Source organism: Lynx canadensis, chromosome F2, assembly GCF_007474595.2.
Source record: "Lynx canadensis isolate LIC74 chromosome F2, mLynCan4.pri.v2, whole genome shotgun sequence".
NCBI classification, from domain to species: Eukaryota; Metazoa; Chordata; class Mammalia; order Carnivora; family Felidae; genus Lynx; species Lynx canadensis.
The window spans coordinates 36,996,186-37,022,069 of NC_044320.2; the positions used below are offsets into that span (position 1 = coordinate 36,996,186).

Sequence of the window (25,884 nt, forward strand, 5' to 3'; positions counted from 1 at the left end):
TTTCAGTAAAATTTAAAAAAATTTCATACTTTGGGTTATTTTCGCCCATTTTCTTCTCATTGAGACTTCATTGTTAAAAAAGTAAAATGGCTTAATATTCTAAATATTTTGGAGAAATTAAATGTTAACTCAAGTATAAATATCATAAAATAATAGAAACAACTACTTTAATAGATTCTGTTATTAGGAAAACAACCACTTGATTGTTATATAAGTTTAACAAAGAATTGGCCTTGATTAAATTGACTGTAAGTTAACTTTGGGTTGGTGGTTGTTAGTATTTTACCCACAAAGGACAAAGAAAACATGTCAACATAACTTTTATTTATGTATTTTCATTTACATTTGATTTATGCTGTCTCTCAAGATTAAGAGCATATTTTATATACTTGATTACACTGTAGGCTTTTATGGTTGCATTATGTAGAAAATGTCATCTAGTAACCTAAAATGTATATGTATACTTTGAAAACATAGAGGGACACTTGGGTGGCTCAGTTGGTTAAGTGTCTGACTTCAGCTCAGATCATGATCTCGTGGGTTCGTGAGTTTGAGTCCCACATCTGCCTCTGTACTAACAGCTCAGAGCCTAGAGCCTGCTTCACATTCTGTGTTTCCCTCTTTCTCTGCCCCTCCCCTGCTCGCGCGTGCAGGTGAACACGCTCGCTCTCTCAAAAGTAGATAAACATAAAAAACTTGAAAACATAGAATACTACATAAACTCTCATTAAAAGTTTCATTTTTACTTAGCATGAGCATGTACAGATCTGATTTTGAATCTCTGTCCTATTGTGTTAAGAATTGGGATAGATCTTTAATTTTATTATTAGCATAATTCCTAGCACACAACAACTTTTATAGCTCTTATTTATCATTCCTTATGTCCATTTCTTAAGTTTTGCTGTAAATTTTTTTTAAGTCAGACAGCTACTCAAATATTTAATGCATCTGTGTGCCAGGTAGTAGAGATTTAATAATGAACAAAACCCAAAAAAATCCCTGCCCTCTCAGAACTTACTAAAATCTTTGGATCCACAGAAGGACTTTTTTTTTTTTTTTAATATTTTATTTATTTTTGAGAGAGAGTGCACACACAAGAGCAGGGGATGTGTAGAGAGAGAGGGAGACAGAGTCCCCAGCAGACTCTGTACTGTCAGCGCAGAGCTTGATGCAGGGCTCAAACTCACAAACTGCGAGATCACGACCTGAGCTGAAATCAAGAGTTGGTCGCTTAACCGACTGAGCCATCAGGTGCCCCAGGACATTTTTTAACTTAAAATCCATTTATTGTTTAAATCTGGCATTAAGAATACTGGTAAATATCTGATTGTCAGTAAGTCATAGAAATATTTAGGCAACTAGGACCATTGGCACATACATAGTATTTAATACCTTTCATTGTACAACACACTTGAAAGGCTTTTTTCTAGAAATGCTGTTTGTTAAGTTATGAATTTTTTTCTTTTGCATTTGACATTTATCAATATAACCCTTTTTTGTGTCTAATGTTAATTTTACTTAAACATGTAGTTTAACACACTTTGAGAAATACTGCCCTGAGCTCAGAGTATAAAGAAAACTTGACCTGGTTTCTATTTGAGATCTCTCAGGGTTTCTGACCTAATATTCTTTCCACTCTTCTGAGGGCCAGGACAGATGAAGCTTGTTTAAAAGATAGTATTTCTAAAAACTCCTCTTGAGAAGGAGCCAAACCTGTGTGCTATGATTTAACCAGGATGAAGTTAGCCAGACTGCTTCTAGAACATGCAGTCTGTACAGGTTCAGAGAAAAATCTGGCCGTGGCTAAGAAGTGTTGGGGTGAGGGGCACTTAGGAAGGAAAGCATAAAACCTGTGTTGAGTAAAAATATCTGATTACCTTCTGCCCAGGAGGCCTGGTTTGTACATTGTAGGCACATAGCAAAAAGTTAGCATATCAGTTGTGGTCATCACTTGTTTCAATGCCACCCTTCTACCAGCACAAATTATCCCTGTTATCTCAGGTGAGTGCTTCTGACTTTGATGGGGAGCTTTGAATACATAGGAACATTTATTATAGAAGAATATGATTAATGATTTAATAATGTCTGTGAGCCCCTCAAGGGCAAAAAAATATGTGTGTGTGTGTGTGTGTGTGTATGTGTGTGTATATATATATTTGATTTTTCTTTGTAACCATTGGTTAACCCCATGCTCAACAAAGAGTTGTTGAATGAACCAATCTTACTGTATGCCACAAACATAAATCATCTATCTTAAGAACCGTTAATAAAACACTTTAAAGCAATGTGATCAGCTATAATCAGGTTTGTGTAGTGTCAAACTGGCCGATATTTAAATTATTCTATATAATTATTGTGGTGGAGGATACTGTTCATAAACTTAAATGGAGCTATAGCAACTAAACAATATTTTAAACTCAAATTTTAATATTTAAATATTTTAAATTTAGTTAATATCTATATAACTCTTATTTCCATCCTACAAAAAGGTTTTAGCCATAACTTGGTCATCTTTTGGGACACCTGGGTGGCTCAGTCATTAAGTATCCAACTTCAGCTCAGGTCATCATCTCACGGTCCATGGGTTCGAGCCCCGCATCAGGCTCTGTGCTGACAACTCAGAGCCTGGAGCCTGCTTTGGATTCTGTGTCTCCCTGTCTCTATGTCCCTCCCCCACTTGTGCTTTCTCTCTGTCTCTCAAAAGTAAATAAATAAACATTAAAAAAATAAAAAATAACTTGACCATCTTTTGACATGCTGGAAATGCTTTTGTAGGCTGACCTTTTAGAAATTTTATACAGAGAACAGATCCAACTTTTATTTTCTCCAGAGGAAACAAGTACATGTGACTTAGAAAACAGCAGGTTTTGTGTATAGGGAACCATCATGAGTAAACCATGTTTCAGTGGAAGTTGTAATTCATAACTAGTGGTAAGTTGTATCTGTTAGAATAGACATTCATAAAAGTGTTCTGGGAGTTTGAAAGTACCTTGACCTGAGAGTTTGCTCTTTTTTAAATTATTCTTCCTAACCATAAAATTGATCTAGATAGATTTTAATGCTGTGTAATTCAGTATAAACTTCTGCTATACCAGACATTGTTATGATACTAAGATTTTTGATGGAGTTTTAAGGGAATCAATAAAAACGTTCCCTCAAACCTTCATTCAGAAACAAGTTGATATGACAGGGGACATGTCAGCTCTCTCTACTCATTAGTTAACTAAAGAATGTGGCTTTAGATGTGCAGCCAGAATAGCTTACTTACACTTCACTCCTAAATAAGACTGACTTCTCCAAATAGTCTGGGCAGTTCTCAACAACTGTAAGCCTCCCCTGGAGCATGTAGTGGAAAGCACAACAGAATTCGTCCTATGTAGGAAGTAAGCAGCTTCTGAAAGAGGGAACCAGGAGATGAGCCTCACATTACCTAGACACTCTCCCAAATATATTAAGCAAGTTACTCCTTTTCCATAAAATAATAGTAACTTTTAGCAAGTGGAAACATGAGCCTGTTGATTTTGATACAAAATTTTACTTTTCCCTTTATCTGGATCAAATAGTTTGGGTATTTGTGATTATGTTTTCTTTGTTCTCTAAAGGTTGTGTTAAAATTTACCTTTGGGGCAAAAAATGTATCTTTGATTCCTAGATAATCGTTCTTCTTTTTTCTCATTTTTTAATATTTTTATTGGGGACTATTATATCTTTCTTAGGATTACATTTCATGTGAAATATATCTATTGTTCTTTTTACTTGTTCCTTCATGAGGAATTTGCTATAGACAGACTATACTATCCTAGCTGGTATCCCTACTTCCTAAGTGTGATCATTAGTGTAATTTGTAGAACTCTAGTACTGCGAAACTCTACCAGGAAATAGACATCATGGTGAAATAAATTCTGGAAATCACTGTCTACTGATCATTGATATGTTAAAAAAATTTTTTTAGAAAATCCTAGGATTAACAAAGAAAAAAAATGAAAAAGTAATTCTGCTTAGCATTTTCCTAACTTGACCATTGAGTACTTGTTAGTATAGACCTCCTGTTAGCAATTCAGTGAACAGAAAATATTTCTGGAAAGACTGCCCTATTCGAATCCCTTTGCACCTTTCCCATTTCTTCCTATCCCTTCACTCCTGCTAAATAGGGAGGCTTCAACATTTTAAGTAAGGGGGTGCCCGGGTGGCTCATTCAGTAAAGCGTCCAACCCTTGATTTCAGCTCGTCATGATCCCCTGGGTTTGTGAGTTCAAGTCCCACATCTGGCTCTGCACTCAAAGTGCAGATCCTGCTTGGGATTCTCTCTCTCTCTCTCTCTCTCTCTCTCTCTCTCTCTCTCTCTCTCTCTGCCCCTCTCCCCCTTTCCCCTGCTTGCATGCTTGCTCTCTGTTGCTCTCTCAAAATGGGTGAATAAACTTAAAAAAAACATTTTAAGTAGAAAGAATAGAGATGGAAAGTAAGACTTGAGTTAAATAATGGATTGTAGAAGGAAATGGAGTATCTTTTTTTTTATATATATATGAAATTTATTGACAAATTGGTTTCCATACAACACCCAGTGCTCATCCCAAAAGGTGCCCTCCTCAATACCCATCACCCACCCTCCCCTCCCTCCCACCCCCCATCAACCCTCAGTTTGTTCTCAGTTTTTTTTTTTTTTTTTAACATTTTATTTATTTTTGAGACAGAGAGACAGAGCATGAACGGGGGAGGGGCAGAGAGAGAGGGAGACACAGAATCGGAAGCAAGCTCCAGGCTCTGAGCCATCAGCCCAGAGCCCAACGCGGGGCTCGAACTCACGGACCGTGAGATCGTGACCTGAGCTGAAGTCGGCCGCTTAACCGACTGAGCCACCCAGGCGCCCCTGTTCTCAGTTTTTAATAGTCTCTTATGCTTTGGCTCTCTCCCACTCTAACCTCTTTTTTTTTTTTTTTTTTCCTTCCCCTCCCCCATGGGTTCCTGTTAAGTTTCTCAGGATCCACATAAGAGTGAAACCATATGGTATCTGTCTTTCTCTGTATGGCTTATTTCACTTAGCATTACACTCTCCAGTTCCATCCACGTTGCTACAAAAGGCCATATTTCATTTTTTCTCATTGCCACATAGTATTCCATTGTGTATATAAACCACAATTTCTTTATCCATTCATCAGTTGATGGACATTTAGGCTCTTTCCATAATTTGGCTATTGTTGAGAGTGCTGCTATGAACATTGGGGTACAAGTGCCCCTATGCATCAGTACTCCTGTATCCCTTGGATAAATTCCTAGCAGTGCTATTGCTGGGTCATAGGGTAGGTCTATTTTTAATTTTCTGAGGAACCTCCACACTGCTTTCCAGAGCATCTTTTAAACCAAGATGTGAATACTGTTCAAGCCAAAGATGTTTAGTTAACTAGTATTATTCACTTGTCTCTGACATCTGAGGGTGTTCTTTTCCCACATAACACTTAATGCATCAGAGCAGAGAGACTCCTGAAATTTTTTTTTTTTTTTTTTTTTTTTTTTAATTTTTTTTTTAAATTTTTTTTTTCAACGTTTTATTTTTATTTTTGGGACAGAGAGAGACAGAGCATGAATGGGGGAGGGGCAGAGAGAGAGGGAGACACAGAATCGGAAACAGGCTCCAGGCTGTGAGCCATCAGCCCAGAGCCCGACGCGGGGCTCGAACTCACGGACCGCGAGATCGTGACCTGGCTGAAGTCGGACGCTTAACCGACTGCGCCACCCAGGCGCCCCCTGAAATTTTTCTTTAAAGGAAGCATTTTATATTTAGTTTTACCATTGGCTTCCATTATAATTTGAGAGCTGTTTTCCAATGGAAAAAAAGTTCAGCTCCCACACAATGAAAATGATCTTCAAAAGGCCTAACATTTTGCTTTCAAAAACATGTGAATGCTAGGTACATTTAATTCTTGCTGTATTATAGAATGTGCCTAACAAAGTTATTATTAGGACTGAATATGTATGAACACGAACACTTATATAGTAAGTACTCAATAACTGTTAACATAAGAAAAAACTGGTAGACTGCCTTAACTTTTAATCAAAATATACATTCATGAAAACAGAATTAGGAAAGATAAACTTATTTTTCTTTGTGATTTGAACAGATTGAATGGGACGTGAATGTTTAGTTCTGGGATTGGATTTCTTAGCTTTTCCTTTAAAAAAAATACTGAGGGGCGCCTGGGTGGCGCAGTCGGTTGAGCGTCCGACTTCAGCCAGGTCACGATCTCGCGGTCCGTGAGTTCGAGCCCCGCGTCAGGCTCTGGGCTGATGGCTCAGAGCCTGGAGCCTGTTTCCGATTCTGTGTCTCCCTCTCTCTCTGCCCCTCCCCCATTCATGCTCTGTCTCTCTCTGTCCCAAAAATAAATAAACGTTGGAAAAAAAAAAAAATTTAAAAAAAATAAAAAAAATACTGAGAAGTAGCATAAAACAAGTTTGATATACTTTTTCTTATTACTTTATCTCTAATATTTGAGTACATACGTGCTATGAACAAATTCTTTCCCCCCATCTCCCTGCTTTCTCCCCACCTCTTTCTCTCCTCTCTCTCTCTCGCTCTCCCTGTATAAACACACACACAGTTTTATTTATGTATCACAACTCTTTTTAGTATTATATCCTAATTTTTGAGATGCATCTAACCTACATTTTCAACAAATGCCAAATGACCAGATGTCAAATTAATATTGCTCCAAGGCCAAAGTCAAATATCACTAATTATGGTGTGATGAACTTAGAGGATACAAAAGTAAATATAAAATTTTATATTTAAAAATTTAAAAAATTTTTGTAATGTTTATTTTATTTTCGAGAGAGAGCGCGAGCGCGTGAGCAGGAGAGAAGCAGAGAGGGAGGGAGACACAGAATCCGAAGCAGGCTCCAGGCTCTGGGCTGTCAGCACAGAGCCTGATGCAGGCTTGAACCCATGAACTGTGAGATCATGACCTGAGCCTAAGTCAGGCACTCAACTGACTGAGCCACCCAGGTGTCCCTAAAAAAATTTTTTTAATGTTTATTTATTTTTGAGAGAGACATGGCACGAATGGGAGAGGGGCAGAGAGAGAGGGAGACAGAATCTGAAGCAGGTTCCAGGCTCTGAGCTGTCAGCACAGAGCCCAACTCGGGCCTTGAACTCATGAGCTGTGGGATCATGACCAAAGTCGGATGTTCAGCTAACTGAGCCACCCAAGTGCCCCAATATAAAATTTTATTTAAAAAAATAATTTAAAAAATAATCAAATGTTAAGCGTTTGACATCATACTGTAGGATACTAGTCTACATGTCAGCTGTTTAGTTTGCTCCTGATAATTATACTGCATATTTAAAAAATTCTAAGTAGAGATATTCAATACTTATAAGCAGTTACTTTCAACAAGCTTAAGTCTTTAGACTCAAAACTGTAAGGAATTTTCATCTTAAAGCAATTTATGAAGCTGTTTGAAGTTTGATTATTGAGAATAAAATGCGTTTTGAGATCTCAGTTTTCTTGCCATACCCTTTTGTGTTTTCATGGATATTGTATCAGATTTTGGAAATTCTCATGTCATGAAATTTTATTTTACTTTGTTTTTTAAAATGTTTATTTTTGAGAGACAGCACATGTGAAATTAGGGGAAGGGCAAAAGAGGACAGGGTAGGGGACAAAGGATCCGAAGCAGGCTCTGTGCTGACAGCAGAAAGCCTGATGTGGGGCTCGAACTCATGAACCGTGAGATCACCAGCTGAGCCAAAGTTGGTTGCTTAACTGGCTGAGCCACCCATACACTGCATCTTGTCATGAAATTTTAAAATGGCAAAGTTGAATTCTGTTTTTCATTCTTCTTGTCAAAATGTGAAGAATTCTGTAATAAGGACTTTTTCTTAAAAGATTCATAGCTTAAATCATTAAAAAGTATGTCAATTCTTAAAGGTTTATTTAGTGATATAGTAGTATACTGAACAACTTTCAACCGAGGTTAGAATTACGATATAACCTAATTTCTTTTTTAAATTTAATTTTATTTATTTTAGAGTGCAAGCAGGGGAGAGAGGCAGAAGGAGAGAGAAGGAGAGTGAATCTTAAGCAGGCTCTATGTTCAGTGTGGAGTCCAACACCAGGCTTGATCCCACAACTGTGAGATAATGACCTATGCTGAAATCAAGAGTCAGATGCTTAACCGAGTGAGCCACCCAGGCGCCCTGATATAACCTAATTTCTGTTCATCTACCTCATATATTTTTTATAAATACTTATTTACTCAGAAAGGCTATATTCTTCCTAAATTCTGTTATAGCACTCTCAATGTTCATATTAACTGTAAATCTGTTTCCCTATTTAATTGTTTGAAAGTTCTTTAGTTTGTATCTAAATTTGGCTTTCACAGTCATCACTGATAATTATTGCATTTTATTTTTCCAACATTATGTACATTTATACTTAAGTTGTCCAGTAAAATTTCACCATATAAAGCCATAAAATTTTTATTCTGTCTAGAATGCCTACTAATGGTTATTTTACAATGCATATTCAGATACTAATAATCCAAAATGACATACATTATTTATATTGCTGTAGAAAGGATAGTAACTTGTATGATCACATGGTCATTAATCAAACACAGGTGCAGAGATACTAGAAATATCACTGAAATGGTGAATTGCTTATTTGGCATTCTAAAGATCAAGGCTAAAGCTGAAGTTGATTTTGGGTGACTACTGAGCCTAAGCCAAACTTCTTGAGTCCCTGTTATATTTTTGGGAAAACTTAGTTGTAGGGAGATGATGTAATTTACATGAAACTATTCAGTAATAGGGGGTAGAAGTGGAATTTGGACCAGGTAACCTAAATTTTTCTTCTGCCTTTATAATTGTGACTGGCCTTAAAAAACAGTCGGTCTTAGCATCATTGTCCCCTGCATACACACAGAGATTTCCCTGTGTCCCTTTTCTTCCTTCCTTCAAGAAAAGCTAGGTTAGAAAAGAGTTTTAGAAGAGAAGGTCATTTCCTTTTCACTGAAATTACTACCTTAAAGACTACTTAGGGTTATAATTTGTAGAAGAGAAAGTGTAGAGTCTTTGAGGACTTTTTTCTTTTTATTGAGAATGCAATGAATAAGCCCTCAGGAAATTAAACTTTGCTAAATTACCTGACGCTGATACATAAATTACCTTTGAGTTAGTCATGCTTGGACATATTTATGATAGATAGTGGTAATTGCAGAATTGGTCTATCAAAAATAAAATGGAATTTAAGATGTAAAATTTAAGTTTAAAGGGTAAGATATAAGATATTAAGGAAACAAAGGGTCCAAAAGTGGAGGAACTTCTTGACTATTAAAACTTCACAATTTTGTAGATTATTTTGAAATTTAATAAAAATCTCAGTGACAGTTACTGTTTAAATTTTACTGCCAATAACAAAAGGAACCCTGGAAACTCCCCTAAGTTTCCAGGCAAAAGGAAATGTTTGATATTTACAAAGCTTCTTATATATATATTTTTTAATTTTTTTTAACATTTATTTATTTTTGAGACAGAGAGCATGAACAGGGGAGGGTCAGAGAAAGAAGGAGACACAGAATCTGAAACAGGCTCCGGGCTCTGAGCTGTCAGCACAGAGCCCGACGCGGGGCTCGAACCCACGGACCGCGAGATCATGACCTGAGCCGAAGTCGGATGCCCAACCGACTGAGCCACCCAGGTGCCCCAGAAGCTTCTTATATATAAATAAGACTTGTTTGTGTCTCTTTCAAAGAGAACCAGAATCCCCTAAACATTTTTTTATTGTAAACTTTTATTGAGATAATTATAGATTCATGTGTAATTATAAGAAATAATAGAGAAATCCTGTGTATCCTTCACAGTTTGCCCCAGTGGTACCATTTTACAAAGCTATAAGACAACATCACAACCAGGATATTGGCATTGATATAATCTACCAATCTTAAATTCCCCCAGTTTTACTTGTACTTACTAGTGTGTGTATGTATATTTAGTCATATACCTGTTGTTCTTTTATAAATACATCCACCTGTATCACACCCTGTTGGCTCCTCTACCCCATCCCTTAACCTGTGGCCACCTCTAGTCAGTTTTCCATTTCTAAAACTTTGTCATTTCAAAAATGTATAAATGGAATCATACAGTATATATAACTTTGAGACGGACTTTTTTCATTCAGCATAATTCCCCAGAGATTTATGAGATTTGTTAAGTGTATCAGTAGTTTCTTTTTGTTCTCCAGTAGCAGTCCATGGTATATATGCATCCCAGTTTGTTTAACCGTTGATTGACCTGTTGAAGAATGACATCTAAACTGTTTCTGGTTTTTGGCTGTTACAAATAAAGCTGCTATAGACATTTGTGTACTTGTTTGAACATAAGTTTTCATTTTTCTGGGATAAATGTCCAAGAGTGCCCAGAATTTATTTTAAATAAGAAATTATTAAAGTGCCAAAAATATTGGGGGGTGCTCAGTCGGTTAAGCATCTGACTTCGGCTCAGGTCATGATCTCACAGCTCATGGGTTTGAGCCCTGTGTCAGGCCCTGTGCTGACAGTTCAGAGCCTGGAGCCTGCTTTGGATTCTATATCTCCTTCTCAGCCCTCCCCTGCTCACGTGCGCGCTCGCTCTGTCCGTCTCTCTCTCTCAAAAATAAACATGAAAGTGACAAAAATATTAACTTAGAGAATAGGTATTGGGGCAAGTCATGAATCTACTATTCTCAGTCTTTTATCTTAAGTGGAAAAAAATTTTTTTTGCTTGAGAATTCAAGTTTATGTACTTTTTGGTAGGACATCGGCACCAAAGAGCACTTTCAGCATGTGCCTTAGAAACATTAATATGAGAATTTATGCATAAATACTAGATAATCACAAAACTTATGAATTGGCAGTTTGCCATTCACTTATAGGTATAGCTCATTCACAGTCATTATATTTTAAATAGGTTATATTTTTGTTTTTCTGATTTTCAAAGTAAGTAATTATAAAAATCAGAAATGTATAGGGGTGCCTATAGGGCTTAGTCGGTTAAGCGTCCAACTTTAGCTCAGGTCATGATGTCACAAGTCGTGAGTTTGAGCCCCACATGGGGCTCTGTGCTGACAGCTCAGAGTGTGAAGCCTGCTTTGGATGCTGTGTCTCCCTCTCTCTCTGCCCCTCCCCCGCGTAAAAATAAATAAACATTAAAAAAAAATTTTAAGTCAGAAATGTATAAATATATAAAACAGAAAATTAGAACTCTAATACCAGCAAAACGGCTGTCAAGATTTTTGGTGTATTTCCTTCTAGTGTTTTCTGTGTGCATATTATACTAATTTAATAGAATTTTTATAAAATTGGGATTAAGTTAAGTATATAGTTTGCCATCTTAGTTAACAATGGAACTTTAAAAATGTTTTGAACCATTTGTATGTCTTCATTTATGAATTGTTCACTTTTCCCCCCCTTTTATATTGATGAGATAGAGTTTATGACTATTTGGTCATGCATAAATAGAAAACAGGAATAGCATTGAAGTTGGCTAATTGTTTTACTTAATATTTCTTCTTTTATGTCACATTTTAAATCGTTTTTATTCTTCTTTGAAGATACGCTGTGATAGCATTTGGATGTGCTAGCTGTCCAAAATTAACTTGTGGGCGAGAAGGCTGTGGAACAGAGTTTTGCTACCACTGTAAACAAATTTGGCACCCCAATCAGACCTGTGATGCTGCTCGGCAAGAGAGAGCCCAGAGTTTACGTCTGAGAACTATACGTTCTTCATCCATTAGTTATAGTCAAGAATCTGGAGCAGCAGGTACTTATGTCTAACTTTTCTAATAAGATACTTGACACATACAGAGCACTATAGTTATCTTAATAAAAAATGCAGCATTCAGTTCCTGCTATTACCTTTTCTCCCTTCAGTTTTTGAAAGTGTTTTATGTGTTGGCATTTCTGTCTCAGAAGCACTCAATCTTTGCTGTGGAAGAAAATGGTACTGAGGTTGGAAAGATTTTATTGTAAAAAAGTGAAGTGCCATGATGATTTGCATAACTGATAGCTAAGGATGTCTGAAATTGTAATTTATAAAGGTGTATTATGCAAAGCTTAGCAAAGATTTTTAATAAAATATTAAGTTTGAATATATTACCTTTAGATTATTTCTAATTGTGTAAATATCACAAAGTTACAGGTTTAAAATGGTATTTATTTTTTGAATTCTTTCATTTACATGTTTTGTGAAATACTACATCTTTTATTTACAGATGTCTCTTCTAATTTTGTGATCAAGGATTCAAATCATACCTTAGTGGGGAGGACACTAAGAATTTTGTGTCTTTGGCTAAGAATTTAAAAATTACCTGGGGATATGTACACGAACAATGTATGCATCTTCTAAATCTCAAAAATTAAAAAAAAAACATTTTTTTTAATGTTTATTTTTGAGGGAGAGAGAGCATGAGTGGGGGAGGGGCAGAGAGAGAGGGAGACACAGAATCCAAAGCAGGCTCCACACTCTGAGCTGTCAGCACAGAGCCTGACGTTTTGAGCGGGGCTCGAACTCACGAACCACGAGATCATTACCTGAGCCGAAGTTGGACGCTTAATGGACTGAGCCACCCAGGCGCCCCTAAAAAATTTTTCTGAATCTCTTAATGTTCTTTGAGTAAAAATTCCAAAAATTAGTATTTCCCATTTACAAAATTTCATTGTTTATTGGGATTTTTAGGAAAAATACTTTTAGAAAAATAGTTTTTTTTAGAAAAATACTTTTCTTACTAATTATAAAATGGAAAAACTTGGAAAGTACAGACATTTGTCAAGAAAATGATTTACATTCCTACCAGCAGTGTATTATTGAGATAGTCATATACTTAATGCTATCAGAAAAAAGTCTTATTCAGTAGTTAAAGTTGAATTTTAAATTAAACATTTAAAATGATATAAACTTGAAAGTCAACATTTAATATTTTATATAATGTACACAGATTTTCATGCTTGTTTGCTGATTGACTTGTTTCTGCTTACTCTCCTGAAGATTTGGGGTGGAACTCAAAGGTATTAATAATGAATTGTAGGTGTGGGTCCAGAAGCAATTCAGAGAGGACCTGATATATGTAAACTGTACCCTGTAGAGTCCGCTGTAGCCATTGAATGGTCCACTTGGAAATGATATTCCTCTTTTTTAAATGTAGGGATGGGTGTTTATTGGTTATAGGACACATGACATACTGAGTCACAGACTTGACCCTGGAATCAGTGTCTCTGGATATGAATTGTAGCTTCTCCACTAATTCTCTGTGCAACCCTGAGCAAGTTGTCTCAGCTATAAAATGAAGATATTAATAATACTTATGTCTATAAGGTTGAAACATTTCCTGACACATAGTAGGTGCTCTGGCTGTTAGAGGTGGAGAAACTAGAGAAACCAGTCACCTGCTAGAGATTTGCATTTGTTATTGATTTTAAAATAAACGTCATGATTTAGTCATCCAAATAAATGTTGATCTTACAGTATTCACCATGGGGGATTTTATGTTGTTTTTTTTTCAGCAGTGCTACCCTGGAACACCTTATTGGTCATAACCTTTAGATCCTAATACAGCCACTTAAACTATCTTCTTAATGTCAGTTTGATTTTTGGAAAAGACCAGAAGTTCCTTTGGAGCTAAGTTTAACCACTAGAATATCATACCAAGTTGAATCACCGGTTTGGGATATATCCAAAGTAAAATGTGACTGTCTGATCATGGGAATGATTTTTTTTTTTTTTTGAAATTTATTTATTTTGAGAGAGAGGTAGTGCAAGGGAGGGAGGGGCAGAGAGAATCTCAAGCAGGGATCTCTCAAGGGAGAGAGAGAATCTCAAGCAGGCTGTGCACTGTTAGTGCAGAGCCCAATGTGGGTCACGAAGTCACAAGCCATGAGACACATGACGGGAGTCAAAATCAAGAATTGGTTGCATAACCGACTGAACCACCCAGGTGCTCTCGAGAGTGATTTTCTTTATATTAAGTTGCTTTGAAAGTAATTATGAAAGAAAAACTTCCCAAATGATTTGAGCCAAATAGTAGCATTGTTGGAATAAATATAGCCTCCCAAGGTGATTATTTTAAAAAGTTCATTTGGAATTTTTCCATATTTCAAAAATCTTATAATTCTGAAAATTTAAGTACATGCCTTTTTACTTTCAGTGCTCTAAAAATCAGAACTCTCAGGACAAATGTTTATGTGATAGTTTCTTTTGATATAATCTATAAACTTGAACTTGGCTGCTCATTGACTGGCGGGGGGAAGAGGGAAGGAAACTACCATCTGAAATGGTTTTATTAATTCCCATTATTCCAGATATCTTGGTATTTTTTGTCTCCCATTATCATGATTCTTTGAAAAATTGGCTGTACTTTTAAAGATTGCTTGACATAACGATAATAATCAGTTGACTATTCCTTATGAGTGAGTTGAAGATAAGAGTGCTGTATTGTGATTATATTTGTCTTTAAACTGTGACAGTATTGCATCTACATGAGACACTTCCTTATAGCTACTAGGGAGTTTATGCACTTGGAGTTCACATTTTAAATAACTGTATTTTTCACTTTTATTACTATATTTTCCCCCTTTATTAAAAATACATTTAATTGGTTTTCCACTCCCCTATCTACTACTGTCCCCTGTGTACTATTCCCTAATGCTACCACCCCAAGAGATAACCACTGTTAACATTTTGTTGTAAGTCCTTACAGGTACTATGGTGGGGGGTGGGAACATTTTTAAATAAATTTTGAGATTTGACAAATTTGACAAATTGTATAGTGTTTTGTAACCTGTTATTTTTTTTTCTTAATATGACAGTAGGCCAGCCCATATTTTAACAGCAAATAGAAATATGATTTAAAAAAAAAACCACAAAACTTTGTCAAACCCACCTTAAATACAAACAGGAAACTTTTAACATAAAGCAGCTGTGGATTAATTGATGCTCAGGGAATGGGGCATCAGTTGACCATCTAATCAGTAAAATAGATCTATTTAGGATTTTTGCATTTTGAGAGAAAAATATGTACACAGTGAATTTTTTTCTAATTTGTTTTAAGAAAAGAGACAAAGACAAAACAGCCTTTTGTAGATAAGTACACAGTGAAAACATGCACATCTATAAGGAGACCTCAAAAAAAATCCCTTATGGTGTTCATTCTCTAACATGTAATCTAAGCGTATTGAAAAGCTGTTTTGTGTTTTTAGAACATAAGAATGAATGAGGATGTCCCCTTTCATTTTGTTCTGAATGTATCAGAGCCAAAGTTGAGTGTCTTTACTCCCACCTCTAATTGAGATATTTACTACTTGAGTATACTCTGGAATGAGGAAGTTTATCAATTAATATGCCAGTTAAGCAGATAGTATTAGTATTTCTTTAATTTGATGTACTAGGCATTATATCACCTATAAAAGTTAGCTTTTTAAAATTTATGCTCCAGTGTTAAAAGTATTTTAATGCAGACTTTATGTCCTTTGGATCATTGAAATCGTGACTTACGGATATTTTTAATTTTTATATTCTTGATCTGGCTGCATAGAGTTACCAGTTTGCTCAAAATTGTTTGAATTGTTAAAATACTAATTGTGAGCATTGATGAGTTCTTAAGTTAAAAACCAGCTTTGGCTCTTAAAGAAGCAGTAAGGAAAGCTGAATTCATTGTAAAATATGACCATAAAACTTTTAGAAAGGAAACTAGAATATAGTTTAATGCTTATCATGTAAGAAAATGGAACAAATACTTGAATTCAATGGCTAGTACCATGCATATCTTTTCTTAACTGTGTATAGTTAGAAAATATACCTCACTACTAATAATAGAAAATAATTTACTGGTTGCTCTTAGATGCCAAAGTTCAAAATAGTTGTGTAATTTGAGATAACTTGTATTCTATGTTAGTGATTCCAAAAGTTATGTACCATTTGATTTTAACTTAGCACCTGTGTGCATTGTAACCATATTACTGTGCATTATCCAGAAACAGCATTTGAATAAATGAATTAAAAAAAGGACAAAGATAACTATTCTGTAGTATAAAGAATATCTACATTTTAATAAAGTAGAGATGGTTAGAAAAGTTTTAGAATATCAAGTGCCACTCAGAGAAGACAGCTATGAGGTAGGAACAAAGACAAACTTTATGTAGTTTGCAGTTTGCCCAGTGCTGTCCTTGGTTCTCCTTTCTCTTTTTATTATTTTGTCACTGTTTGTTCTCATTGTTCTGTTTGAAAATGTTTACAATTTGAAAATTTAATATAAAGTATGTTCCTTTCTTCAGTTAACAATCTGATATGTTAAGATTTTTTTGGCATTGCTGCAATTGATTATCTACTAAAATTGTTATTTTTAGACCAGTTTTATGTACTAAACAAACAGGTCTCTCTGTTTTCCTGATAGCTGATGATATAAAGCCATGTCCACGATGTGCTGCTTATATAATAAAGATGAATGATGGGAGCTGTAATCACATGACATGTGCTGTCTGTGGTTGTGAGTTTTGTTGGTTATGTATGAAAGAAATCTCAGATTTACATTATTTAAGGTAAGTTTATAGTAGGAGCTAGCTATTTAGTCTGTGGCCATACCACCCTGAATACGCCCAATCATGTCCGATATGGGAAGCTAAGCAGGATCAGGCCTGGTTAGTACTTGGGTGGGAAGGGAAAAGGAGCTGTTTATATCTAAATATAATTTTATATTGTAAAAGAATTTGAAACTTTATTATCCTAAGCATTTTTAAACTTGGTGCTTTTAAGATTCTTAGAGGGATGTGTTTTATTTCAGTTACATAAATTTAAATGGAACCAAATTATTGTGCTTGTCATTTGGGATTAGTCAAAAATAGGAAACCTAGATTTCTTCTTTTTTTGTGTTTGTTTTGTTTTTTTTTTAAACTAGAAAGCTAGTATTTTATACCCCCATGTAATTATGCTAGGTCATAAATAATTCCACTTAATTTTCTCATATATAAATTTCCTCATTTATTCCACAAAGTGAGCTTAATATAATCAGATAATTGTATGCCTAAAACAGGGATAGAAATAAGCATGTTTGCATTAATTTACTCTTCAAAAACTAACATTTTCCGGCTAATGGAGAACTAGGGATAAATATTTAACCTGAATCCTAGTTATCAGTATTCTTTAAAAAAAATTTTTTTTTAATGTTTATTTTTGAGAGCTAGAGAGAGACACAGAGTGTGAGCAGGGTAGGGGCAGAGAGTGGGGAGACAGAATCTGAAGCAGGCTCCAGGCTCCGAGCTGTCAGCACAGAACCGTGAGATCATGATCTGAGCCAAAGTCTGACGCTTAACTGACTGAGCCACTCAGGTGCCCCTATCAGTATCCTTTTAAAATAATTTATGGTGATTCTTACACTGATTTTTTTTTTTTTTGGCTTTTAATGAATTCAAAGAAAGGGAAAAAACCTCATTCCTAAGTATGAAAATTCTTTTAGAGTCATTTCTTTACTGTAGTCATTATTATGTTTTACAGTGGTTACAGTTATAATTTTTTTCATTAGTCCATCAGGTTGTACTTTTTGGGGGAAGAAACCCTGGAGCCGAAAGAAGAAGATATTGTGGCAGCTGGGGACACTTGTTGGTGCTCCTGTAGGAATTGCTTTAATAGCTGGCATTGCTATCCCTGCAATGATTATTGGCATTCCTGTCTATGTGGGCCGTAAGGTAAAATGCTTGATTCCTTATTAGTTTAATATCTTATTCTAAATCTTTAGGATTAAGGTTGATGATTTTTGTTTTGCCTTTTATTTGTTTTGAAAGATCATTTTTAGTATTTTCAGTATAAAACTACTTTATTTTTCATAAAATAATAAATTTTCAGCATTCAGCAAACTCATACGAATGCATAGAAAGTAGACTTGCTTTGGGGCACCTGGGCGGCTCAGTCAGTTGAACATCTGACTTCAGCTAGGTCGTGAACTTGCAGTTCATGAGTTCGAGCCAGAGCCTGGAGCCTGCTTTGGATTCTGTGTCTCCCTCTCTGTTCCTCCTCTGCTCACACTCTGTCTCTCTCTCTCAAAAATAAATGAAGATTAAAAAATTTTTTTTAAAAAGTAGACTTGCTTTGAAATTACCTGAATCTGAAAACTTGAGTACATTTGTATTATAAACCTTTCTAACTTTAAGTGTAAAGTATTGAAGGACACACCTGATAATTTTCGCATGGATGTATATCTTGTAAAGTCAGGTCTAGAAAAAGTTAATGGCTAACAAACACATGCCCTCAAGGCAAAGAATAATTAGCCAGTTCCTGAATTATTTTGAACTTTAGTTCAAAGCTTTTATTTTCTTAGATTACTGCTATTACTAAATATGCTGTTTTGTAGATTATAACAATCTTTTGAAGGTCCAAACACCAATAATTACCAGTGAGTGGCCTGTGAATGATGAATTATATTTCATTAGCTATTCAATAATTCTTTTTTGAAAAGTTAAAGGGATAATTTGTGAAGTGGCTAAGAAGTCACTTAGTGGCTAATAGAAAATCAGAATTGAGAAGTAACTATAGAAGGTATCTAATTGCAGAATAGAGCAGAGGCATATAGCCCTTACTGTGTGCTGGGTGTTTTACGTACTTTGACTCCTTTTAAACTCACAGAAATTTATGTGTTAGAATATTGAGGTTTAGGAAAGTTTGAGTTACACAAACAGAAGCAGAGCTAGGATGTAAACACAGATACATTCTTTATGTAAGAATCCTGATAAATTCTTCTAGCCATTTGGGCACTTCAGTAATGGGGGAAACACCAACTCCTGAAGCAGCCCATTCTGTTGCCTGTTATCTGTAATTGTTAATGTTGAGTCAGAATCTGTTTCCCTTTGAATTGTTTCATTAAATTCCAGTTAAGACTTTTGGGGCCAAACTCAAGACAAAGCTGATCCTTTTCCATATAACAGGCACATTTTTAAATATTCAACATATATTACTTTTATAATCAGAAAAATAACAATACATACTATTTTTTAAAAAAATTAGCTTTGGGACCAAGGATAAACATAGATACTTATGAGCCAAATGTTTATTATGGAAGGTTTTAAGTAACTAAGCTTGTTTAAAGTGTCCCATACATAATAGCTGATTATAATAATTTTTCATGTAATTATCCAAAGCAAGCCTTTGCTAAAAACAAAACTGTTTATTCAGATACTTAGAAATAGAAGTAGAAGGTAAATAGAGACTGTTGTACTGCACACACTTACAAATAATTTATAGAGGAGGGATTATTTACCTCATTGTTCAAGTCTTAGGTGCAGTTACCAGTCTCCTTTTTTCAAACATCTACAAGTTGATGAATTAGTTTTCCATTGAAACAATTTTCTCTGCCGTATTTGGGGATACAAACCAGCCCAGGCAAACCTATTAAGTTGAAAAGTACCTAAAAGTTTAGTCTTTATTTGCAATAACAAATAGAAAATGTGGCACAAAATAGTAAAATAGAAAAAATTAAGTTGAACCAGAAGTAGTATGATATGATCACTGTAATTAAACATTAGTGCTTAAGGATGAAAAGTTTTCTGGAGGGTTCCTGTTTACTCAGTTTTTAGTTTTGGCTTTATTCTGCTTCAGTGCTGTTTTTCAGGAATGGTAGTTGGGAGAGGAGCAAGAATTAGCTGCAGTACTGAAGGGTAATGAAAGCTACCTTTGGGAGGGGCTGCCATCTCTACCTGCAGGGACTGTTGAGGCAATTATAGAGGCCCATTCCATAGGAACATATAGTCAATGCTGGGAAACAAGATTCTGACTAGGAAATAGGAATATTTCTTGTCCCACACATGCTTCTCCCACCTCCCCACCCCAGCTTTCTCACTGTTTAATATATTTCACAAGACTCATTGTACTTTATAGCCTTCAAAATAACCATATAATAATAATAGATTATTTTATTAAACCTCACTTGTAATATTGTTCATAAGTCAAGTATCTTATGTTAGAGACTACTTGCACACTTTTGAAGGCTGTTGTGAATCTCTATTGAAACCGGAGAAATGTACTTATTAGCTTTAGCCCTTGCAAATCACGAGACCAAAGATACTGAGCTGTTTTTGTTTTGTTTTTTAATGTTTATTCGTTTTTGAGAGAGACACACACAGAGCATGAGCAGAGGAGGGGCAGAGAGAGGGAGACACAGAATCGGAAGCAGGCTCCAGGCTCTGAGCTGTCAGCTCAGAACCCCACATGGGGCTTGAACTCACAAACTGTGAGATCATGACCTGAGCTGAGGTCAGACACTTAACCAACTGAGCCACTCAGGCATCCCAGATACTGAGCTGTTTCTTGAAGTTCATATATCTCCCAAGCCACTTTCAATGTGATATTAAATTCTATTTATTACTACTTATATTGTATACAAAGATGCTAAGTAGATCTAACTTCTGTCCCCTGGCAGCAGCATTCTCTTTTTTCCCTCATTCACCTTTTTACTTTGAGCTATAAATGGGACCCCAGGATTCTGAGTCATTTGATAATATTTTTCTTTATAAAAAGGAATCTAAGTGACTTATTTAGTGGTGTTTGCTTATTCATACTGCTTGTTAAAGGTTAATTTTTTAGGGGCGCGTGGGTGGCACAGTCGGTTAAGCGTCCGACTTCAGCCAGGTCACGATCTCGCGGTCCGTGAGTTCGAGCCCCGTGTCAGGCTCTGGACTGATGGCTCAGAGCCTGGAGCCTGTTTCCGATTCTGTGTCTCCCTCTCTCTCTGCCCCTCCCCCATTCGTGCTCTGTCTCTCTCTGTCCCAAAAATAAATAATAAAACGTTGAAAAAAAAAAAATAAAGGTTAATTTTTTAAAAAAATGGGGCAGGGGGAGCTGCCTGGCTGGCTCAGTCGGTTAAGCGTCTGACATCGGCTCAGGTCATGATCTCACGATTCATGGGTTTGAGCCCCACATCGGGCTATGTGCTGACACCTCAGAGCCTGGAGCCTGCTTTGGATTCTGTGTCTGTCTCTGTGTCCCTCCTCGGCTCACGTTCTCTGTCTCTCTCTCTCAAAATAAATAAACATTTAAAAAAAAAAAAAGTTGTAGAAATCTCCCCTAGAAGCCAACTTTTACCATTTAGGGATGTTTATTTAGAAACCTGTGAAATGCTAAATTTCTTAGGAGTAATCCTATTTGTAAATATCTAATTCATAACTGTGTTGAAAATAATATTCTTAATTTCTTCTTTGCTCAAAACATGATTTTAACTATTCTTGAATAAGATTATACATTTACTCAAGACTATTTAAAAGTAAACAGAAAGTAAAATCTATTAAATCACTGTCTTTTTGAAGCAAATTATTAATAAGGAGTAAACTATGTGTAAGAATGTGGTTTAAGAACATTAAAACATTTGTCTTCAATTAGGACACTTAAGTGAATGAAATTATAAAAGAAATCACTTTAAATTACTATCAAATGTATGTCTAGACTTTCATTTAAATTAAATACGTAATGTGTTTTTAAATCTTCACCTCGTTTTTATTTTTAATTCAAGATTCACAACCGATACGAAGGCAAGGACGTTTCAAAGCACAAGCGGAATTTGGCCATAACAGGTGGTGTAACATTGTCTGTAATAGTATCTCCAGTTGTAGCTGCAGTAACTGTAGGTAAGAAAATGCTTAAAAATACAATAATCTCAAGTTTTAAGTTTTGTGGAAGGATTGAAAGCATTGTATTTTTTTTTTAAATATAATTTACTGTCAAATTGGTTTCCATACAACACCCAGTGCTCATCCCAACGATAATTACTTTTGTATTTAAGGACAATTTAAACTGAGCCTACAGAAAACCTCTCATTGAGTAATTGTATTGGTTAAAAGTATTATAGACTCAAGAGCCTAGCATTAGGATAATTGGTAAATTCTTAGTGGCTTATTCCCTCCCTCACCCCATACAGTTTGAAGACTTGGCACTTAAAAAGGTTGACATCTTTTTTCACCTCATGAGTGTCACCTGAAAGATTCAGAGCTTTGAATTTGTTTGTTCCCCTTATCAGCTGGGTAAATCCACTTTGGGCAAGAGTTAGAGAGCAACAGCACTTTTCTCCTGTATATTTTCTCTTGAAAAGGCTTTCTAAAAAGTGATGTTTCTATGATTTATTTTTTGCCTTCTAATGACTAATTTAATTCCTCTTTAGGTATTGGTGTTCCTATCATGTTAGCCTATGTCTATGGTGTTGTTCCAATTTCTCTCTGTCGAAGCGGAGGTTGTGGAGTCTCAGCAGGCAATGGAAAAGGAGTCAGGATTGAATTTGATGATGAAAATGATATAAATGTTGGTGGAACTAATACAGCTGTAGGTAAGTCCTTTAAGCAAAGGAAGAAAATGTACTTATTAATAGTTTATGTTAGGGGATAGATAACATGTAAATTAGAATTTCCATTGCCTTCTTTTCCAGAGGGCTAATAGCATTCATCCAGAAGTATATCATTGAAATACTGCCTAGGAAAGGTGAATGGATGAAAACGGGTGGAAGGGTTCTGGGTACCTAACCTACACTGGAAATGTAACGTCTTAGAAGTTCTAGACTTTCAGTCTTCAGTTTTGCTTAAAATATTACAAGTCAGTAAGGATAGGATATGAAGAGAAAGGTAGTTCATAAAAGAAGAAATGCAGATGGCCAGTGAATAGAGAATATCTTCAACCCACTGTTATTCAAAGAAATATGAATTAACTAGAGAATGAAAAGGCCCTCATAGACTACCAGTAGGAGTAAAACCTTAAAAAATGTGCATGTTCTATATTCCAGCAATTCTTCTTATAGAAATTTGTCTTCAGGAAATAATTAGGCAGAAGTACAAAGATAATATACACTTTCTTACCTCCCATTCTGTCTTGAACTCACTCCAAATGTATTTGGACCCTTCCACTCTAGGGTTTTATCTCTACCACTCCACTAAAGCAGAGTCATGAGTGACCTCCATGTTACCAGATATAATGGTCACCTTTTGGGTTTTATCTTAATATACCAGTACACCTGACATGGTAGACCATGCCCTCCTTCTTGAAATATTTTCTTCACTTACCTTCCGGGAAACCTTTTCTCATCTCATCATATCTCCTGGCTACTTCTTCTCAGTCTTCATCTACACCCGCTGCATTATAATCTCCTCTATTAAATAATATGTAGACTGACGACTCATAAATTTGTGTCTAGGCTGGAACTCTCCTTTGAACTTCACATTTGTACATCTAACTCTCCTCTTTTAATCTACACTTGAATATCTAACAAGAATTTCAAGGTTAACTTGTCTGCAACTAAATTCTTCACTCTAAGACATGTTCTCTCAGTCATCATCCTCACCTCATTAAGTAGCCTCTCCATTCTTGCTGTTGCTTGGGCCAAAAACCTTCACTTACAGTGACTCCTCCTTTTCCCTTCTTACCCTACATCAGATCCATCAGCAGATTCTGGTGCTTCCTTCAATATTTAGCTATAATCCAACCATTTCTTACCCTCACCACCACTATTCCATTAGTCCAAGCTACTATCCTCTTCTTGGTCTATTGTAATAGCTTCTTTAGCTCATCCATCATCTTATCTTCCACTCACTATTCCACAGTGTAGCCATAGTGATAACTTGTGAAACATAAATCAGATCATGTCTTTCTTGTGCTCAGAACTCTGCTAGTGCTTCCAACTGTGCCGGAGGAAAAATCCACAATCCCTACCATGGCCTGTACAGCTCCACTCCACATGATCTGTCCTAGGCTGCATATCTGAACTTCTTTCTTGTCACTCTCCTATCTTATACCATCCCTCCTTCGTGTTTTTGAGGATGCCAAGTACACCTTTACTTGTAGACTTTTAAACTTGCAGTTCTCTCTGCCTGGAATAGTTTTCTCCCCTGGTATCAGATCTTATAATAGCTTACAGACAGTTGGATCTGTAGGACATATCTAGAAATCAGCTTCTGGCCCACTTTCTTGACCTGGAGAATAATAAGTGGTTTAAATGGAACCTTGTTGGAAACTCACATATTTGCCTCCAAAGTCAGCTAACTTTTTCAACCGTCACATTTTTTACAGAATTCCTAAATCATCTGGATTTTCTAAAAAGTGCTGACCACTCTTTTGGGAAGGGGTGGGATTTTAAGCCAATTTTGCCTTAAAGGGAAAAATTTGATTCCTTAAAAGCACTTATCACAATTTGTAATAACTTTTTTGTTTACTTGGTTTCCTAAGGATAAGGGCTATATGTGTCTTCTTTGTTACTGTATTTTTAGCACCCAGAACATAGTAGGTACTTGCTTTGATCATATTTATTTGTTTCCATTAGCATACAAAAATCCTAGTATTTTTAATCCTAAAAAAAAAAAAAAGGAGAAAACCAGTTTCTCCTCTCCCATTTCTTCTCATTCCTCATTTATTTTTTTTTTCTTTCTTGAGTATAGTTGACACACAGTACTACACTAATTTCAAGTATGCAACATAGTGATTCAACAAGTTTCTGCATTATACTATGCTCACCACAAGTGTAGCGACCGTCTGTTCCCATACAGTTCTATTATGGCAAAAAGTGGTGACAGTTTAATACTGAGAGTTAGTCCTTAATCTGTTTTTAAACTCTGAGATACTTCTCTTTCCCTTTACCCCATAGTTACTTGTTCCTGACTCCAGATGTCTTTTCTGTTCCTGTGTATGTTTTATAATAAAACGTCCTATCTGAAATCATAGAGGAATTTAAGAAGAGGAAAACTAATAATCACACTTATTTAATTTCTTTGAAATATTTGCATTTAGACACAACTTCAGTAGCAGAAGCAAGACACAACCCTAGCATAGGGGAGGGAAGTGTTGGTGGTCTGACTGGCAGTTTGAGCGCGAGTGGAAGCCACATGGATCGAATAGGAGCCATTCGAGACAACTTGAGTGAAACGGCCAGTACCATGGCTCTGGCTGGAGCCAGTATAACAGGGAGTCTGTCAGGAAGTGCCATGGTAAACTGTTTTAACAGGTAAGAGAAGTGTGCTTAGTTTTCTGTTTGCCTTCTGTTAACTACAAGTTATTCATTAAATAAGAATTTTGAATGATTATGTCATTATGTAATCAATATGATGATTACATATAACCGGGCTGTGTCAGAGTTGAAAATGGTAATATTAAAAATGAATCTTAGTGGTGAACAGGAGGTTTTTACTTATTTGAATTTTCTGTCATAATAGTATAGACCCATGCTATAGTAAAAGCCAAGTAAGTCTATGGCATAGCATTCTGCCAGTTTTTTCACTGCACTTGTCACATCTGATGTTATGAATCAGTGCTAGAGCTGCTTTGGTAGGCACAGTAAAGGAAATACTTAAGCCTGGACCTTACCTCTCAAGACAGCAGCAGCTGGATGTTAGAAAAAGAGACATTGGGTTAAGGCCTAGGGGAACAGGAGGAATCAGGATATGTGGGAGTGTGTGAACTGAGGCCAGGGTAGTCTAGTCCACCTGAATCCTTTTGTATATTTATGTTTATTTCATTCTCACCAAGTCTTTTACTAACAGCCATACAGATAAGTAGGAGAAATGTAAAGCATTTTTATCTTCCTTTGTTTCTTTTCTAATTCAGTATTCTTTACTTCTGTTTATTAGCTTTTTTAATGTAGGAAAGTATACATGAATTAAAAGATAAATTGGTCATATTTATCATGTTTTTAGGTAGCTTGCTTTTGAACACAACTCTTAAGTTATTATTATGTCATTTTTAAAGAATCAGATATTTTATAGGCTCTTTTAAAAAAATTTTTTTAAAGCTTATCTATTTATTTTGTGTGCAAGAGAGTGAAAACTAGCAGGGGAGGGGCAGAGAGAGAGAAGGGCACAGAGGATCCAAAGTGGGCTCCATGCTGACAGCAGAGAGCTTGATGTGGGGCCCAA

General features: G+C 35.8%; 1 protein-coding gene across 3 annotated transcripts in view; it reads left to right on the top strand.

The window, feature by feature from the left end:
- The window catches only part of RNF19A (ring finger protein 19A, RBR E3 ubiquitin protein ligase), a 58,269-nt gene that overhangs the window by 28,183 nt on the left and 4,202 nt on the right, over window positions 1-25,884 (top strand). For all 3 annotated transcript variants that reach the window (XM_030303845.1, XM_030303847.1, XM_030303846.1), the window contains exons 3-8: window positions 11,583-11,791; window positions 16,416-16,560; window positions 17,541-17,703; window positions 21,513-21,627; window positions 22,158-22,319; window positions 24,764-24,977. In XM_030303845.1, coding sequence (XP_030159705.1) covers window positions 11,583-11,791; window positions 16,416-16,560; window positions 17,541-17,703; window positions 21,513-21,627; window positions 22,158-22,319; window positions 24,764-24,977 — 1,008 coding nt within the window. The remainder of the gene's footprint in view (window positions 1-11,582; window positions 11,792-16,415; window positions 16,561-17,540; window positions 17,704-21,512; window positions 21,628-22,157; window positions 22,320-24,763; window positions 24,978-25,884) is intronic.